The sequence below is a fragment of the Apus apus genome, chromosome 3, assembly GCF_020740795.1.
Source record: "Apus apus isolate bApuApu2 chromosome 3, bApuApu2.pri.cur, whole genome shotgun sequence".
Taxonomy (NCBI): domain Eukaryota; kingdom Metazoa; phylum Chordata; class Aves; order Apodiformes; family Apodidae; genus Apus; species Apus apus.
In genome coordinates, this window is record NC_067284.1 from 2254055 (window position 1) to 2274927 (window position 20873).

General features: G+C 42.7%; 1 protein-coding gene across 1 annotated transcript in view; it reads right to left on the bottom strand.

Annotated features, from left to right (window-relative positions):
* Positions 1 to 243: 243 nt before the first annotated feature.
* The window catches only part of FIG4 (FIG4 phosphoinositide 5-phosphatase), a 56538-nt gene continuing 35908 nt past the window's right edge, over positions 244 to 20873 (bottom strand). The window contains exons 17-23 of the mRNA XM_051613110.1: positions 20546 to 20604; positions 19802 to 19949; positions 18208 to 18291; positions 16067 to 16262; positions 12561 to 12643; positions 8105 to 8194; positions 244 to 531 (exon numbers count right to left, since the gene is read on the bottom strand). Coding sequence (XP_051469070.1) covers positions 354 to 531; positions 8105 to 8194; positions 12561 to 12643; positions 16067 to 16262; positions 18208 to 18291; positions 19802 to 19949; positions 20546 to 20604 — 838 coding nt within the window. The 3' untranslated portion in view covers positions 244 to 353. The remainder of the gene's footprint in view (positions 532 to 8104; positions 8195 to 12560; positions 12644 to 16066; positions 16263 to 18207; positions 18292 to 19801; positions 19950 to 20545; positions 20605 to 20873) is intronic.

Here is a 20873-nt window from a genome sequence, read left to right on the forward strand (position 1 = left end):
GATTTTTATGTAGAGATCACTTCAGCTTTACTAGCAAACAAAACAATGTAAGAAATTAACACAAAAACCTAAAGACACAATATTTTCTTTGCCAGAAATTGATACCTACTCCTCGGTGACTTTAGGTGATTATTCAATTAGTCTTTTGAGATACACCTTCTCTTTCAGCTGAAGAGCAGATATTAAATCACTTTTCTTCCTGTGAAGCACAACAGTGTAAATGGATGACAGTAAAGAAGTAGAAACGATAGATAAAATACATTTATTGCTGCAAAATAACAAACCCAGATTTCCTCTCTAGGATTATTTTTTATGACCTCTCAGCAGACATGGCAGGGGAATCCAGCTTGGACCTACAAGTATCTGTTTCGGATGTACTCTCTGTACATGAGGAAGTCATCTTTGCCCAGGGGCTGCATGTTTCCTCTTCCAGCCTCAATGTGAGCATGAAAGATCTCGACTGATTTCCTGTCAACTCTTGGAGGTTGGACTTCGTAAATATTGTCTTGAGAAAAGGAGGAGATGGGTACTCTGGAAAACAAACACACAACAATCAGACATGCAGAATAGTTGGAACTTGAGGTAAATTTTTTCCCCAGAGAGAGAAGAGTGTTTCTTTTTCCTTGAAATATATACAGGAGGCAATGAAAGGGCAACTTCCCACTAGATAATTCATTCACCTAGATTTTTATCACTGCTGCAGACCTGGTAAGACCCAGCTTTCCAAGTAGGGTAATTAGGTAAGTTGACACTAATCACATTACAGAATGTTTTCTCACTTCCCTCCACCCTGCCCTCATTTCTTCATCCTGCCTCAGACCTGCTATGGTCAGTAAGCTGGGACAGATCTGTGCCATGCACTGCAGCAGGTAACAGAACATCTATTGAACTATCCACCTGGTAGCAATTATAACAAGCAAGGGATTATACTCTGAACCAACTTATAGTTAGGATCTATCAGATAAGAAATTCCATCTAATTATCAGGAAACAGACACCTTACTACCAACAACAGCACTCCATACATTAGCACTGCTGATATATGGGTTGGATGGGGCTCTGAGCTACCTGGTCTAGTGGGAGGTGTTGGGGAGTTGGAACTAGGTGATCTTGAAAGGCCTTTCCAACCCAAAGCACTCTAGGATTCTATGGTTTTCTGAAAATATTTTTTAAAATAGCTTCATACAATAAATACCATCTTTGTATCCTAATATTTAAACCTACTTATGAGAAATACCTGAAGTTTGAAAGTTTACAAGAGCCTGAGTTGGTCAGACCTATTCTGAGCACTCTTGTCAATCAGACTCACTCATGAGGTAGAAGCTGATCTTTTAACTGTGACCCTTGAAAACTCCACAGCCAGCAGGTCAAGGAAGTGATTGTTTCCCTCTTCTCAGAGCTTGAGAGACCATCTCTGGAGCACTCTGACCACTTTTGGGCTCTCCAGTAGAAGACAGACCATGAAATATTTGGTTGAGTCCAGCAAAGGTCACCAAGATGACTGGAGAGCTGGAGCACGTGGCATATGAAGAGAGACTGAAAGTGCTGGGTTTGTCCAGCCTGGAGAAGAGAAGCTAAATGGGACCTTGTTGCTCTCTGTCACTACCTACAGGGAGGGTGTCTGTGTGGAGCCAGACTCTTCTGGGAGTGTGTGATTAAAAGACAAATTTCCAAAAGGAAATGCAAACCGGGACACGGGATATTCTAATTAGATACCAGGGGACACTTTTCCACCGTGAGGGTTGTCAATGCCTGTTGCTGCTCAGGACCTCCCTCCCCAGGGATATTCAAGGGAACATAGCCCTCAGCAGCCTCCTCTAACTTGGCCCTGTTCTGAGCAGAGGATTGGAGCAGATGACCTCCAGGTTCCTCTCCAGTTTTTCATGTTCTGCAGCTCGAAGCCAAAACCTCCAGCAGCAACGTGCTCTCCACAACCAACTGCAAGGCAGCAACAAAACTATTTATACTCAATAAAGGAATAAACCCTGGAAGTATCTGTGTAGTAAGTCGTTTTCAATTTGAAGCACTCCAGCTGTTGTGAGAGCTGGGCTCATCAATACACTACGTACACTTCCCAGCAATAGTTCCATCATTTATTTATAAAATACTCCCGGGGTTGAACAGTATGATGTTTTTACCTGTGTGATAGCAGATCAGTTTGGATGCCACAACAGAACACTCAATGGCTAATACATTGCTGTCTGAAGGCAACCTATGCATTAATTTCTCCTCCTGTCAATATTATTTGATTTAGATGAAATCCAGGCTTGATGTTAACTCCAAGAAAAAAACCAAAACCACAACAGAATGTTAATTATCTAGAACACTGGATGCAATGCACCTATAAATGCTTTAAAGAGATCTCTAAATCATCTTTTTTAGCTTGTATTTCAGCTGGAGCAGCTGATGAACTTTCTAGATGGCTGCCCAAATACTGCTGCTTTATGAACACTCTATATAAACCAAACTGCCCAGGTGTTCAGTACAACACAAAGACTTCAATTCTGAATGACTCACTTTCCTACCACCACATACACTGAACACTTCTCCACCTCAGATCATTACTTACAGGTAGACCCAAAATTTCCTGGGCCCAGGGGTCTCCTGGAGTACCTAGCAGCAATGTCTGAGGACATCACTAAAGCAGAACACGTACTGAACCATCCCTTCTCCAGCACATCCTCCCAAATCTCAGCAACCATGATGAAGGATCTACCTGAAGCACAATGTGAAGCTGGGCTACTGCTTCATCAAGAGTGATTTCTGTAGGTCTCCACTAGTTTTTCCAGTATCTCCAGGACTTACAGAATCCTGTGGGAATAAGTTCCATTACTTCTTTGGGTCTGACCTGACACTCCTTCCATTTGTCATCACGGGCCTTGGTTGCTCGTAATTCTGACCCTGGGAGAAAGGGTGAACAGACCTTCTCTGCCTCTCCACATCACTATCAGACAACCTGTAGGAATAACACTACAGAAATTCTACCATGCTTCTCTGTTCACTGATTTGTTTCTAAAGACACGACATTTCCAAAGCACTAATGAGCCAAAAGTCATTTCCTGAGCCACAATGGAGGCTGGACAGCAAAGTGTATTTAATTTTGAGTATTTAGTAACTAAACCTCCATTTTCCACCTACTTGCTTTTCAACATATAAAGTATAATGAAAGAACCACATGTTCATGCATGCCAGTTTTGATTAATAACCCTGTATTAAGTTGTAACTATTAGTAGTGTGCTTGTATTAATCAGTCATTTAATTAAAGTTGTTTCTGTAACACTATTCATGTAAAAATCTCATCTAGTTAATAAGTTTAATATCTCACAATAGAGTCATGAAGGAGAGCACCTTGTTCATGACTTGGCAATCAGATCTCCCTGGAGACTTGTAGCTCCATGGCCACCCAGTGAAAATGTCGTAGAGAGTAACATAAACAGCATAGGTTGGAACATAAACAGTTGAGGTTGGAAGGGACCTTCAAGACCATCCAGTCCCGACCCCCTGCATGGGCAGGGACACCTCCCACCAGCCCAGGCTGCTCCAAGCCCCATCCAACCTGCCCTTCAACACTGCCAGGGATGGGGCAGCCACAGCTTCCCTGGGCAACCTGGGCCAGGCTCTCACCACCCTCACACTCCAGAATTTCCTCCTCATGTCTCACCTCAATCTCCCCTCCTCCAGTTTTCATCCATTACCCCATGTCACGAAGGACTTGACCCACAACGTGCAATTATTTTCATCCTCCTAGCAAGCAGGCTTCATGGTGTTATGGTTTCACCAAGAAAGCATTCATTGCCTCTACAGTAAAAAAAAAAAAGATACAGCTCTGATCTTCAGTTCCAATGAAGATGTTCCATACTTTGAAGCAGTGCATGGTGCTGTGCTCTCAGAAACACAGCAGGCACCAGAAAGCCACCACATTTATTTCAACATTGTTGAGCTCTCCTCAAATCTCTGTCTCTCAAGAAGGAGACAAAATGTATTTCGTTGCCTCGTTTGAATCCAAAGCAGATGGGATTGGATTCATCGTGCAGCCTGGGCTGGTGGGAGGTGTCCTTGCCCATGCAGGGAGGTTGGAACTAGATCATCTTGAAGGTCCCTTCCAACCCAAACTATTCTAGGATTCTGTGATATATCTAACCTACAAAACTCTGGCAAATGCAGAGGTTTTGGTTGGTTTTCCCCATAAATGGCATCCCTTCAAATTGCTTGCTCTGTTCTCGATAAAGCCCTCAACAGAAGTTTCCTTCCTTAGGCATCAACACCTCCATAAAACAACAAAGTGTCCCTCACATTCTTTTTGAATGGAGAAACCCAGGAAACCTTCTGTGCCCAATAATCCTGCACCTTGTATCTTACAGAAGCAACTACCAGCCAAGCCTGGACTGCATCCAGGTCCCACAACAGTCACCTGAAACTCCAACAGCATGAACAATTTCAAAGGTGAGAGGAAGAAGAGGCTCCCCTGGCACAGACATACATCTAAACCAGCACTTTGCAATCCAAATTAGAAGCAGCTTCTCTATGGTGCAGACAGAAGAAACAGGAGAGAAGGTCAAAACATCTGATACAGAAAGGTGACCTCTGAGGAAAGATCAATCTGTTAAGCAGGGATGATTCACACTGACCACAAACTAATGCAAAATTTAAAGAGTGAACTTCTGCCTTTTAACATAAGGAACCCCCCAAGAACTCCTGGGATGTGTATCCACAGAAAGATGACAGGTTCAAGAACAACCTTCTCTTTGGTACAGTTATAAATGAGTGACAATGCCATGGTTACAAACATCAAGCTATTTTTATCTTTTGGAGGATTTTTTTAATCTTCTTTATTTTTTACCTTTCTTTTTTGGAGGATTACTCCAAGAAACAGACCTTATACTAACAAAGTCATATGGAAGCACTGAACTAACAACAGAATTGCTCTAAGCTGAGGTAACAGCTTTCAAAAGCACTTCATTAAAATTAGGAAATTGATGGTTTGGACTCGATCTTTAAGGTCTTTTTCAACCAAGGCAGTTCAGTCACTCTGTGAAAATTAGAAAATGTACTCCTCTATTTTTACTTCTCTACTCTAAAGTGGTATTATAGATTGAAAATACTCCAGGAGAGCATTTAATTAACAAAAATGGTAAAATGTAGGGTGCTTCATTGCTCCCTAAAACTGGTTTCATTACTTTTATCTTGGTGAGAAAATAATGTACCTAATGTGCATGTACACAGAAACAAACAGTAAGAAAGCCCATCAACTACTTGTTACCAGATAGTTAGTTGCTACTCAACTTGAGTGGGTACTGCTCAGTTTGAGCAGTACTTGGATGATAAGCAGGATCTAGGTAGTCTTGATTTAAAAAAACAAAACAGCAGGCAAAACACCACCACTCAAAAAAATTAAACATTTAACATCAAGAGCACTTTTTGAAAACATGGCCAGGATGATGTATCTCTGAAGACAGGGTATGTTTTCAAATATTTCAGGAGACCACAGCCCTGGACCATGCTGAGGGTAATACAGCACTGAAGTCTTGTTCTGCTTCTGCATCATCAGTGCCTTGCAAAACCCAACAGGAGAGTAGATATCTAGGGATGAATTGCAGTTGGTGCACAAGCATTGGTACTATATTCCATGAGCCAGCAACGTGTCCTCATAGCCAAGAGGCCAACACCTCCCTGGGGGGCATTGAGAAGAGCGTGTCCAGCAGGTCAGGGAGGTTCTCCTGCCCCTCTGCTCTGCCCTGGGGAGGCCTCCCCTGCAGCACTGGGGGCAGGTCTGGGCTCCCCAGTTCCAGAAGGACAAGAACTACTGGAGAGAGGCCAGCACAGGGCACTGAGGTGCTGAAGGGGCTGGAGCATCTGCCTGGGAGGAAAGGCTGGGAGAGCTGGGGCTGCTCAGCTGGAGAAAAGGAGGCTGAGGGGGGATCTGATCAGTGCTGGTCAATATCTGCAGGGGGTGTCAGGAGGATGGGCCAGACTCTGCTCAGGGGTGTCCAGGGACAGGACAAGGGGCAATGGGCACAAACTGGAGCACAGGAGGTTGAACCTGGAGATGGGAAAACCCTTCTTGACTCTGAGGGTCCCAGAGCCCTGGGACAGGCTGCCCAGGGAGGCTGTGGAGTCTCCATCCCTGGAGACATTCCAGCCCCACCTGGACGTGTTCCTGTGGGATCTGCTCTAGGGGATCCTGCACTAGCAGTGGGGTTGGATGAGATGATCTCCAGAGGTCCCTTCCAACCCCACCATTCTGGGATTGCATAAGCTCCAATGGGTAGAGGCACTGAAAACAGCTTGTACCCCCTGTATGCAACGAGCTGCTCCTACAATCAAGAGTAAGACAGACTTCTCCAGAAGTGCCCATTGAATCATAAAAACAACTTCCCTGTTCAGGAGGGGATCGAATTTCTCGTACTCCCAGAGAAATGTAAGAAGTCCATTTGCAAAGTGACTGAGAGTGTATTTTTCAATGTTATTATTTATACCACACCACAATGAGTACTAGGAAACCAGGACCAGGTGCACTGTGTCAGCCAACAGCAATTATACTACAGCACTCAAAGTTTCTCTTCACATCCAGGATAAAAGACTGTGCTAAAAGTAGCCCAGCTCTGTTTAGCTCTATTTAGTTGTAATTAAAATTCAACCTTTTTTATCTTGATGAATTTCTATGAACAAAAAGAGGAACCTAAATATCCTTCAACGTTCTCCACTCCAGTATTATTTCACTGCACCACTCTGCTCCCTCTTCAAGTATCCCTTTTTTGCTTCTGATCTCTACTTACAGTTTCTAAATTCAAGCCACAATTTTCTCTTCAGTATTTCTGCAATGTGGATTAGAGTTCAGAAATATCCCTGAAGTGACACTCTAAAAATAAGAAATACTTCTTTTTGGATTTTCTTTACGTATTTGGGAAAAAAAGATCATCCAGTCCCAACCCCCTGCGTGGGCAGGGACACCTCCCACCAGCCCAGGCTGCTCCAAGCCCCATCCAACCTGCCCTTCAACACTGCCAGGGATGGGGCAGCCACAGCTTCCCTGGGCAACCTGGGCCAGGCTCTCACCACCCTCACACTGAAACATTTCTTCCCAATATCTAATCTGAACCTACTCTCTTTCAGTTTGAAATCATACAAGTAATTTTTCAATTTCTCCTACTGCTCCCTGACGAAATGCACAGTCCAGCAAGTGCAAGATGTTCCTCAGCTGCTGCTACTGAAAACCCCCTCTCTCTACCTAATCTTAAGCATATATAGCATGTTGACACCAGTTTATTCCTAAAAAGTCAGCATTCTCCAAGGAAATTCAAAGCTGCAATTCAAACTCAGTAAGAGAAATCTTCTGGTGTGAGAAGTGAAGATGTAAAGGATGGCTACGTTTATGACTTTTCTCCAAAGAACAATCTACCACCATCCAAACAGAACACAAGCATTTTAAAACGTTGCAGAACCAAAGCTGAAGGAGATGTTGAAGCTATATATACTTTCAGAAAAGAAAACAACCCAACTATAAGATACCCAGTTTCCCCTCAGACCTGCACGGTTGGCAGAACTGGCAAAGATGGGAACAAGACTGCAAGAGGAGGAGTGTGGGGAGGCAAGAGATTTGTGTGCTCTGTGACTTCTACACTTTCACTCTTTGGAGTGGGAAAGGAGAAAAATGACCCTCTGACTACCCAAACCCCACCAGAATAATGTGCACAGACTGTCTTTTATGTGTTCATTTTTCAGCAGGATAGCAGGGGGCATAACTTAATCTACTTCAGAGGAGCAAAAGGGAATTATTATCTCCTTGACTATCAAACATGCTGGGGAGATTTCACAGAAAAAGGGCTCACCTTTCTTCATATATTAATTTATAATATTCCTATTATTATCAAAACAATTTCTTAATAACCATTTCCATTCAAAATGTTCAGGGCTGTTCCTTCATATTTAAAACCAGTTTTACAGTTTGCTAACCTAATTTGACACAGAAATATTTCATTATAAACCTACAGGCACACTCCCCTACAAAGTGTAAGCTTATTCATGATGATCTTTCAGGTCCCTTCCAACTCAAACCATTCTGAAAGCAAAACCAGGCTAAAAGGAAAAAGAAAAAGCATACTTACAAATTTATAACCTTGTCCAAGTGGTGTTTGGAGCTAAATTGCTGGCTGCTTTTGTCTTGTTTATGCTGACTCTGTCCCAGCTGAACAAACCTGTGAAAAGCAGTAAACAGGAGAATAAATCAAAGACATAAAAGATCTACCCCCCAATATTTGGCAAATGAAAAGAAAATGACACCAAAAATGAGCCTTTATGTCATGTTGTACAAGTCACTGATCACGGTCGACCTCTCTGCTAAACAAGGTTAAAACTTCACAGAGGATGCATGTGAGAACTCAGCAGCTCCTTTGAGCTTGACCAAGATTTGCCTGTTAATTGGTGTCACTTAATATGTCCTGGGATAGAAAGAGGGCTCTGCTCCTATGGAACAGGCTGCCTGCTACAGTCAGACACCTGGGTCTTTTCCAAAGCCATCAGTCAGACGAACAACCTATGGGGAAAACCAGAGAGAAAGTCTCTCAAGTTTCAGATTGAAGTCAGTCCTCGGCCAAATCCAATCTCACTTAGGTAGCCGAAATGCTGTTAGTTAGACCAGATCACTTATTTGCAAGCACCACCTTTTGGGAGAACTCCCCCATCTCCAACGATTTGCTGAAAGACAATGAAGGTGGAAAATAGTGTTATGGATTATTTTCTTTTTTTCTTCGCATCAAATGGGAGCAAAACTGAAAAAAAAATAGTTAATCCCTCATCTGATTCACTCAGTCTAAGAGGAAAAGTCAGTTTCAAATATCTGTTTATGCAGTTTTAAACTAGAGTAGTACCTAGAGTGGTTGGACTAGATGATCCTTGAGGTCCCTTCCAACCTGGCATTCTAAGATTCTATGATTCTAATTCAATTTGTTCACTCTGCAACACATCTGTGCTACTGAAAACAGAAGTAAATACTAGTTAGGATTTAATACTTCAATTTTCCAAGATGAAGGGTTTTTCTTAATAGTGAGGTTCCATTTAGCTTACTGATCTATTTCAGAAATATCTACTACATTTTAACAGGGGACAATTAACAGTGTAAAAGCAATTGCATGGAAGAGTGTCCAGAAGTTAAAGGAACATGAATAAAAAAGTTATTGTGGCTTTTCTTTCTGCTGCATTCAGATTCTATTATAATGTAGGAACAAAAGCCTCACATGTGACCTCACTTTGGATGTTGAAGGAGTAAGGACTTACATTTCTAAATGAGAGAATTTTAAGGAAATCAAGATAATTAAGATATTCTACTGCAGGAGCTTGGTATTAAAATAAGCTTAAAAACCAAAAGGCAAACTAAAGGTGTAAGGAGTTTTATTAATTGCTTCAAATGATTATTAAATTCTTTGAGCAACCTGGGCTGGGGGGAGGTGTCCCTGCCCATGCAGGGGGTTGGGACTGGATGGATGATCTTGAAGGTCCCTTCCAACCCAAACCATTCCATGATTCTATGATAAATTATCCAATATTATGTAACAAACAAGACCTACATCAACACAAGGAAGTTCCCAGACATCAATAAGATCCCAGGCACAAGTGATCTGCAGTATTCATCCTCCAATGCTTCTGAGGTTTCTCTTTTGATGAGAACTAGCACAAGTTATCTGAGCCATCAGTGAAATGGGCTGAGCAGATTCAAATGACTTTTAATTTCCATATAAACTTAATATAGACCAGTTGACATAAAGACACTCAACCTCAAGTACTTTAAATCTGTGAGTCCCTGATGCTATTAAGGAAAAAATCAGAAATAACATGTCCAAAGATGTCAAGTAGAGTCAGGATCTCACATCTCCATTTCCCTTATTAGAATAATAGAAAAAGAGTCAAACTGAGAACTCTCATCATACTATGAAATAAATTGCTGCTATTCTCAAGCAATGTACATGGTAATAAAATATGACAGTAAAATCTATACTTTCCCCAGAAATCAGAACATCAGACCATAAATAGCACTGTGCCTTGTTAGCTAGAAGAGGTAAGGAATTTAGAATGGTGATCTTTTTAAAATTTGCATTGCTTGAGGGAAATGAATAATCCAAGGGGGGGTTTTTTGTCTTGAAAAGGATGTGAACAGGGAGCTTCAAAGTCCCCAAGGAGTTCACAGAAGTACTGGAACAGGAGACTGAACATTAGTCCAGCCTAGGAAATGATAACCTGGGAAGTGGCTCCCATTCTGGATGTCATCACAGGGTTGCTCATCTGCACAAAGTGACTTGCAGTGGGCAGCAGCTCACACCAGGACATCTCCAGAACAACAACTGTCTGGGGTACCAAAGGGTCACTGTCAAATTCACATTCATTTTCTAGTGGTTAAAGTAAAGACCCAAAGTTAGAGGCACAGGTGAAATCGAACATTTCAGAAATAATGAGGAACTTGCTCATCAACCCTTTTCAAGTGCACTATCTTCAACTGACTCAGCAGGTAGGAAATAAGTAGAAATGGGAATTTCCAAGAACTAAAGAGTGCAAGAGAAGTAGCTACCCCTAGAGAAAAACTAACCAAAAATGTCTTTTAAATAATAATTTAAAACAAGGTTTGAGAATTTGGTCAGGATTAATCATCACGTATCACCAAATGAGAAGATACCATAGCTAATTAAAACTTCATTCACAAATTGAAGGGGTTGCAAAGGTAATAAGGTAATCACTGCTATTACACATTACTAAACAAACAAAAATGCCCATAAGCCCATCTCAGTGCCTGCCCCACTGGTATTCACTTCAATTCACACACAGTGCTTTTCTGGGGTGATGGGTAGTTTTCTTACACCTCTTTTCATAGAATCATAGAATGGTTTAGGTTGGAAGGGACCTTAAAGATCATCCAGTTCCAACCCCCTGCATGGGCAGGGACACCTCCCACCAGCCCAGGCTGCTCCAAGCCCCATCCAACCTGCCCTTCAACACTGCCAGGGATGGGGCAGCCACAGCTTCCCTGGGCAACCTGGGCCAGGCTCTCACCACCCTCACACTCCAGAATTTCCTCCTCATGTCTCACCTCAGTCTCCCCTCCTCCAGTTTTCATCCATTCCCCCTTGTCCTCTCCCTCCCTGCCCTTGTCCCAAGCCCCTCCCCAGCTTTCCTGGAGCCCCTTCAGACACTTTCCTTGGAGAAGCATGCTATTAATTTGCTGATCTCTCTCAGGGGGTTGGCAGTTTGTGGCTCCTCTCTGTAGGAGTGGTGACAACTGTCTTGTACAGGATAATGCCCAAATTATACTTTAATAAAAGTGGAAGTTTTTGTGCAGTTGGAGCTGGGAGGTGGTACCTTGATGCTTCCTCACCAACTCTTACCTCCAACTGTTCAGAGTAAGGCAGCAGCTCCAAGCTCCCGAGGAGCTCTAGGGGATCATCTGCTCTAGCAGAGGGTTGGACTAGATGACCTCCAGAGGTCCCTCCCAAGCCCACCACTCTGTGTGGCTCTGTGTGCCAGCCCACAGGAGCTGGGCAGCACGCTGCCTCCCACTGCAGCTCTGTGCCTCCACCTGCAGCAACTCAGTGGGAACTTGCTGGACCACCTGAGGAGCTGCATTTTGTCCTGCACCCTGTGGTCTCCTACTGGTTTCCTCTAAGCACAGTTTGAATCCACAAAAGCACCCATGGAGAACAGGTGGCAGCTGGGTGCTGTTCCAAAGGCAGTGTCTGGGCACACACAGGCCCAGGCACCACAGAGATTTGCATGTTGCTATTCCATTAAACTCTGCCCATTTCCAGGGCCAAACTGCCTTTTCCTTCTCCTGAAACTCAAGAGTACAAACATCTGCAATTCAGATATGCCTGCTTTAGTGTGAGTGGTTCTGACTGTTTTTCTCACCTTTTCTCCTCATAGTCTACACCAGATCTAGTACCAGTCTCAAGGTCTCCCTACAAAAGCCACAATTCCTTCTTTCAAGCTCAAAAGGCCAAATTGTTTCAAGAAAAAGGCTGAATATTCTGCAGAAAATTAATTTTCTTCAACATCAAAAGCCACACACCAATTTAAATGTAGGTACAACAGTTAACATGTATCTCTATGAATAAGACATGATGTTAAAAACTACTTAAATCCTGTTGTTTTGCATATATTTTTAGAGAATAGGATACTCCTCCTATGATGATTTGAATTAGCATCATTCAACATTTGAAAAAAGCAAAAATCCCAGACTACAAAGCTCAGAACCACAACTACAATGGAATTAGCTTATTAATTTCTAGGACTATATTATGTGACATTTACTTCCATTGGAGCATCTTTCATCCCATTTAAGTTGCAATATTTGCATTCAGAGACATCTGCAACTTCCACTGGAATCAGAGTTGACACAGACACCTGGAAACAGTTTGATTTTAAAATGAGAATAGTATATATATATATATATATATATATATATATATATCTCCAGATATCTCTAAGATTTGTAATCTACATAAGTTTAATCAAAAGCAGCACTTTGACAAACCATATTTAAGTAGCTCTGTACTGATTACAACTGGGAATTTATCTCACCTAGTGTATATTGTGAGATCATCTTCAGAAGGCACATCTGAAAGACTGACTCCATACACATCTTTTGTTGCTTGCACTACATTCTGGAACATAAGAAGAAAGATTCAGACTGAGGATACAGCAACAGCATCCAAAGAAGAGTTTGTTTTCAAGCAAGGAATTCTTTCTAAACCTGAACATAATTTTGAAAGGGCAGGCAAAGCCAAACCAGTTTCTCATATACATAGAGTTAGCTTGTGCACTTGTTTTTTTAAACTAAAAATAATTCATGAAAAATATTCTTAGTGCAAAGTAAAAGAAAAAAAAAAGTGAAAGAAAGGATTCTTGAAAGGTAACATGAGACAAAGCAACATATGAGTTAGGTGTTAAATTCTGCTCTGTGCTAAAATTTAACACAGAATAAATCCTATTCCTTCAGAACGTGCTCCCACACTTGCCTTCCCATTTCCTGCTGTCAGTTCTGAAATAATTACAAACTCCAGGTTGATCACAACTATTTTTATTGCACATGTTACACAATCCTGTCAGTCAGCTCTCATCAGGAGCCAGTGCACAAGCAGCACTTCACTGTGTCTAATGATTCAGTGATCAGCTGTGGGGATTTACTGACAAATGTGACTGCAAGTCAACTCTAAGAACAGTTTTCTTGCAGTTCAAGAGATCAAAAGCCAAAGCACAACTTTGGAAAGATAAATCCTGAGCAGAAGTATAAAAGCATTTCATTACTAACTTCTGTGACACATGAATAGGAAGAAACTGTCTCAGTGTTGTCCCCAGCTCTCCCTTCACCCAGAACAACACACTTTTTCTCAGAGGGCTGGAGCAGCTCTGCTCTGGAGACAGGCTGGGAGAGTTGGGGTGTTCAGCCTGGAGAAGAGAAGGCTCCAGGGAGACCTTAGAGCACCTTCCAGTGCCTGAAGGGACTCCAGGAAAGCTGGGGAGGGGCTTAAACCAAGTTAATTCAGCAAAACTGAACAGGTAATCCTTTTCAGCACAGCAACTTTCATAAGCAATGACACAAATTAACAACACAAGTTATGACTGAAATTCATAAAAAGGTGCTAATAAAATGGAACATTTTTCTTCACGTGCATTACTGGAAGAATCAGAATAGCTCCTGCTGTTGTAAGCCATCAAAATCCAATACTATCTTAAATCATATTTTGTGTTTACAAGCATCTTTCATTTAAGCATCTTCAAAAATCTAAACAAGGTGTCTTAGGTTGGAGTGTTGAAGTGTGTTCAAAACACATGGAAAAACTGAAGTGAGGTAACCTGTGTAGTGGTAAAGACTCAAGAATAACATCTCAGGTTGGGTTTCTATTGTTACAAAAACCCTCTAGAAACCACCTGGCTGGCTGGAAAACAGGCACTCTGTTATTCAGAGAGAATGGGAAGTTTTTGAGATCAAATAACTTGCATAAACAGAAATAAATAGAAATAAGTGCACTTGTATTGGCATAACAATACACCCAAATTGTCCAAAATTAACATGACTTCACAGTTATTTTATTGAAAATGCTTCATTGAGGTTAGGAAGAAGACAATGTTGTAGTGAAGGCTGAATATCCATTCTCTCAGAACACACAACCCAAGGCTAAAGACTGAATGGAATGAAAACTGCAGCAGGAGAAAAGGCAGATCTATTTTCTGCTGCCTACCAAGCACCAAATTTTATACTGACTCAGGTAACAAACACTGAAGTTTCTTCACAATGCTCATGTGCACCAGCCTGACACCATCACTACTGAAATGAGCTGTGACTTAAAAAAAATAAAACCAATCCCCCCCCACCCAAGGTGTTCTGCTCATTTCTATAATCACCATTAGCACATCCTTTTGCTGTGACATTTCCAGTGCTACCCAAAAATGTATCTGGAAGGAAGAATCTGAAGACACGTTACACGAATGAACAGAACAGGAATTTCCATAATCCTTTATACAAATCAATATTATCATTAAATTATCACCCGAGGGATTAGAACAGAATTGGAATGATGCTATTATTATGCTAATCAAAAAGGATTAACAGCCCACAACTGAGAATGCACATCCTTTCCATATGACTCTGCATACATCATTTCACTATTATCCTGCCATTATCTTCAACCTTAGTAGTAGTAATAACATAGGATGAATGTGACAAAATTGTCATCAACATTTTTGGGAGTTAGTTTAATTTCTTTTTCTCTGAAATGTCAGACCATGTCATTACGAAACTGCAATTTAGAAACCTTCACAGAAATCAGATGGAAATTTAGCCAGACTGAACTCTGATTTACAGTTACATCCACCTGAGCAAGTGGCATCCATCAGAAGGAATGCATTTGCAACTGAAAGACTTGGTGCTCAGGACCTCAGATCCATATTCTGTGTCTTTCAGGGCCCTTGAGTAGCTCCCACAGCTTAAATATTGATTAGGTAGGTAGATCAGACACATTCCTGGAGAAGCATCTCCCTGTTTAGTTTCACCCCAAAGGAATCCTATTTGCATGCTGCAAGACCTCACTGTGATGTAAGTCAGAGAATAGAATCACAGAATGTCTTGGGTTGGAAGGGACCTCTAAAGGTCCTCTAGGCCAACCCCCCTACAATAAGCAGGGACATGTCCAACTAGATCAGGTTGCTCCAAGCCCCATCAAGCCTGACCTTGAATGTCTCCAGGGATGGGGCCTCCACCACCTCTCTGGGCAGCCTGTTCCAGTGATCCACCACCCTCATGGTAAAGAACTTCTTCCTCATGTCTCACCTCAATCTCCCCTCCTCCAGTTTTCATCCATCCCCCCTTGTCCTCTCCCTCCCTGCCCTTGTCCCAAGCCCCTCCCCAGCTTTCCTGGAGCCCCTTCAGGCACTGGAAGGTGCTCTAAGGTCTCCCTGGAGCCTTCTCTTCTCCAGGCTGAACACCCCAACTCTCCCAGCCTGTCTCCAGAGCAGAGCTGCTCCAGCCCAAGGATCATCTTCCCGGCCTCCTCTGGACTTGCTCCAACAGTTTCACATCCCTCTTGTGCTGAGGGCACCAGAACTGCACACAGTGCTCCAGGTGGGGTCTCACCAGGGCAGAGCAGAGGGGCAGAATCCCCTCCCTGGCCCTGCTGCCCACGCTGCTTTGATGCAGCCCAGGATGTGTCTAGACACGTGGCCAAGGATGCTGCTCAGTAGTGCACTGCTGCTCTGAGTTACCATAGTGACACAGACACACTTTATGTTTAATAGCACAGCCCACACCTGACCCCAGGACCTTGAAAGTACATCAGGTTTCCAACAGCATTTTTCATTTTTTCAAAAATGTTATTTTCTTTCCTATTTCACGATTATATGACAAGAATAATACCCAAGTTTTACAACCAGTTTTAGTATTATCTCCCCGAACAAAATACACTGGAGACCCTCTTCCCTTATTCTCCTGGGGCTCTGCCACTGACTGCTCTACATTTCCTGGCTGCTTGAAGAAAATGTGACTTTTCAATCCACGATGAGCCTTCCTGCCTGCCGCAGTCACTGCTTACCTCTGTCATTTTTGCATTCTCTCCTGTATCAGTCACTTTCACCGGGGTGGAGCGTTGAGAAACAGCACCTTCCTCTTCCTTGTCTGTCCCAGAATCATCTTCAGAGCTGCTGGACACTGCCTCCTCACTGTTGGGGGGTGGAGCACTGGCAGCTGTTTTGCGCTGCAGCACGGCTTCTTCTCGGTGGCTTTTGTTCCTGTCATGGAAGGCAGGGCCTACTGATCACACCAGCAACTTATCCACACAATCACAGAATCACAGAATCTCAGGGGTTGGAAGGGACCTGGAAAGATCACCCAGTCCAACCCCCCTGCCAGAGCAGGGTCACCCAGAGCACATCACACAGGAACATGTCCAGGTGGGTTTGAATGTCTCCAGAGAAGGAGACTCCACAGCCTCTCTGGGCAGCCTGTCCCAGGGCTCTGTCACTCTCACAGCAAAGAAGTTTTTTCTGATTGTTTTTTCAACAAATATTTCCCATTCCTGATGTTGATTATAATCACAGTGGGGGGGAAATTATTTCTCTCCTCTGGAACAACTCATAGCTCATCTTGTTAACCCCCCCCCCAATTGCTTCAGCTTTCATCAATGTCTTCTTATAACAGAGTTATTTAAAGAGAGCTCACAGGATTATGGTTGCTTTTCTCCACCAATTCTCTGACTCTTTAATTAAATCCCTCTCTCAGACTGACTGAATAAAAAGGAATAAATACTGAGATGTAACATCTTTGGGTTTGATCTGGAAAAAAGTTTCACCTTCTGATTAACCACATTATCCACTCCCTTTTCTTCTTGTGCCCAAAATCTTAATCAGAATGTCACCTTTTTCCCTTCCTTTTCCACACCTCTCCCCTCATTTTATTCTTTAATCAGCAACATTTCTTTATGCAGCGTGTATTTCTCACTCTAGAAATTCTAGTCAATACAAAGAGGTGCCTTTTTTTGTAAGAACTCTTCAAGAAACAGCACCTACATTTTTGTAGGCTGACAGTGGGTGTAACTGTAGAGTCATAGAGTCATAGACTAGTTTGGGTTGGAAGGGACCTTCAAGACCATCCAGTTCCAACCCCCTGCATGGGCAGGGACACCTCCCACCAGCCCAGGCTGCTCCAAGCCCCATCCAACCTGCCCTTCAACACTGCCAGGGATGGGGCAGCCACAGCTTCCCTGGGCAACCTGGGCCAGGCTCTCACCACCCTCACAGCAAAGAATTTCCTCCTCATGTCTCACCTCAATCTCCCATCCTCCAGTTTTCATCCATTCCCCCTTGTCCTCTCCCTCCCTGCCCTTGTCCCAAGCCCCTCCCCAGCTTTCCTGGAGCCCCTTCAGGCACTGGAAGGTGCTCTCAGGTCTCCCTGGAGCCTTCTCTTCTCCAGGCTGAACACCCCAACTCTCTCAACCATTTCTTCAAATTTTGTAGCTTTTAACAAAAAGCCAAGTTTTCAGATGAACTTATAAAGTTGTGTCAGCACAGGTCTAGTAATTCCTGACCAAGGGTTTCCACAAGATGAGGTGCTGCAGGGAGAATGAAGTGGCTCAGAAAGGGTCCTCATAAGCCCTTGATTGATACAACAAATCAAACACCACAATGGATTAAATAAAATAACGAAGCAAGTCCAGGATGCAAAAGTAGCTAAATGAAATATTCATTTGTCCCAATAACTGTTGCTGAATCGTTTTATGTAATGTTATGGATAAACATTTTAATAACCTTTTAATCAAAACCCATGCTGGAATTGGCATTTATTGCTGTTTCAACGTATGTTCTGTTTGTTAACAATGTATTCTTATTTTTTAAAAAGACAAATACATACATTCCTGTAATCTCCAATGGACAATACAGATGCCATTAGTGCAAAGAGATGACAAAATGTGAACAACCTCTGTAAATTTATTGCAGACAAAATCTCCTCACTCAGAGGGTTAGAAGAAAACAGAAAAGATGAAACAAGTCCCAGTGAAGAATCCCCAGTGTCAAATAAAAATCACAAATTAGGTATGACTCTCAAAGTGTACAATTCTACAGTATAACACCCATAACTTCTTAAATTTCCTGTGTAACACAGGCACAAACATAGAGCTGATATATTTGCATTACAATTTCACTGTTATTGAATAAAAAAATCATATTTCAGACTTACCCCAACACTGATTTTCCAGTTTCATCAGGTTTACGAACAGTAAATGGGCTTGGATCAATCCCCACATTCTTAGGCATAAAATCTCTGGCAAAAGAGAAAGGAAAAACTGCTCATGAGCAAAGTTTAACACATAACAATTTCAAATTTGCTGGAAGAACCACCTCTAACATCTAGGTTTGAATTAAAAAAGTGATTAAATACCAAGTTCTAACATCATAATCACAAGTTAATGTCATGTATATATAGACCCACCAGGTATTAAAGAAATAATGCATTTTTTAGTCCCATACACCAGCTGCAAACACTAGCACTTGTCAAGGAGGCTAGAGCAGTATGTCCCACTCCTGTGCTGCAGAAGTCCTGGAACTCAGCTACACTGTTTTCAAACTGCTGCCAAACACTCAAATTAGGTCAAAAAGCTACATGAAACATAATCTGCCTGGGAGTCTATAGCTAAAGCATGATTAAGGTTATCCTTAGAATATCCAGCTGATTGCTGCCAACAACAAAAAATTATCTGGCCAGCTAAGAGAACCTGAAGAACTGAAGAAAACAACTGTAAAATGAATGGAGAAAAATGAGAAAAAAATTGCTGTGAAGGTAGGGTCTGTGATCCAGAGTTTAGAGAGACAAGCCCAATTTCTCAGCCCTCAAGTGCCCAAACACTGGGCACTCTGTAAGCAAAACCAGGTGGAAATGTAAGTGCTGTCTTAACAGAGTTTTCTAGAGTGGCATTTCCCTTTCAGTATTGTGATGAAGCTTCTAGAAGTTTGCTACATTTGAAACTTAAAAAAGTACATACAAAACCCAAGAACCCTCCACAACCCACCTAGTTACACAGATTTAACCGAATAGAATCACAGAGTCACAGGGGTTGGAAGGGACCTCTGGAGATCATGGACTCCAACCCCCCTGCCAGAGCAGGGACACCCAGGGCAGGTCACACAGGAACGTGCCCAGGTGGGTCTTGAAAGTCTCCAGAGAAGGAGACTCCACAGCCTCTCTGGGCAGCCTGTCCCAGGGCTCTGTCACCCTCACAGGGAAGAAGTTTCTCCCCATGTTGAGGTGGAACTTCCCACGCTCTAGTTTGTGTCCATTGCCCCTCGTCCTACCACAGGCACCACTGAACAGAGACTGACCCATTCCTGACACCCACCCTGCAGATATGTATAGACATTAATCAGGTCCCCTCTCAGCCTTCTCCAGACTGAACAGCCCCAGGTCTCTCAGCCTTCCCTCGTATGACAGATGTTCCAGTCCCTTCATCATCCTCACAGCCTCCGTTGGACTAGTCCCAGCATATCCCTGTCCCTCTGGGCCCAGAACTGGACACAATACTCCAGATGTGGTCTCACCAGGGCAGAGTAGAGGGGCAGGAGAACCTCCCTTGACCTGCTGACCACATTGTTCTTAGTGCATCCCAGGACACTACTGGCTCTCTTGGCCAAGAGGGCACATTGCTGTCCCATGGATAACTTGTTGTCCACCAGGACCCCAAGGTCCCTCTCCATGGGCCTACTTTCAACCGTATATTTAATTCCCACCAAATCATCTTCCAGTTAAGGGTTTATAGTCCCCAAACACCCCAACATACCGAGTAGAATTGGTCATTGCCAAGCAGAAGGTCTCATCAAAACTGCTCAGCTCGTAGGGCCGGAAAAACTCATTGTGGATATCAATTTCCTCTTCATACTTGTGGAACTTCTTCACTGTCAACTTGTGCCTGTTTTCAGCACATGTCACTGGAGAAAAGAAAGAAATAAGCTCTTGACTAACAATTAGTGACCCTGCAAAAATCTAACCACACACTAAGCTGCTTACCTAGCCACCCCACCAGGCATTTTTCTACACCCATATCCCCCCTAAGAAAAGAAAATAAGATATGAAGATTCACAGCCCATCTCTAATAAATATGTATTAGCAAGCACCAGAATTTGGTTTCCCTTCATGAGGACAAATCCTAGTAAATCATGCTCCACAGTATCCCAGAGAAATAAGACACACTGGCTATACCCTGTCCTCTGCAACTGGAAGGGAAACACCAGCACAGACTATAAATTATGTTAATGGCAAAGGAAAAAAAAAAAAACCCACAATAAATGAAGTGTGTCCTGGGACATAAATATATGGAGCTCAAGTTTTAGCCAATCAGGTATTTCTTGCATCCTGCAATAGAAAAATCAGAGCCCAGGAAATATAACAAGCAAAAAGTATTTCACAATCATTGTGGAAACACTGGGGTTTTTTTCAGATTTGGGATCCAAAACAGGTAAAAAGCCTTTGTGACTAAACCTTTTTCAAGATACTCTGTAAGATAAGGAGCAAATACAGTTCCTACCTTCATCAAAAGGAAGAGGTAAATGCTTTAGGACACCTGCAGTCCACCAGTAAGTATAGCTGCCCAGGGGAAACAGACACACAATTGATACTGGAGATCTCACGTCCAGTCTACATGTTTGCACATAAGTTACCCAAGCTCACAGTGTCACCTCAGTAAGCATCTCTTTATAATTCAAGAAAGGAAAGGATTACCCTTGGATGCAGGATTCCAACAGGCCCCTACCCTACTACTTTGCCCTCAGGCCATGAAATTGAAACACATGAAGTGTAGTACAGGCATGAGGGAGGAGTGGTTTTGTTCCATTAAAATATACATCTCAGGTGCC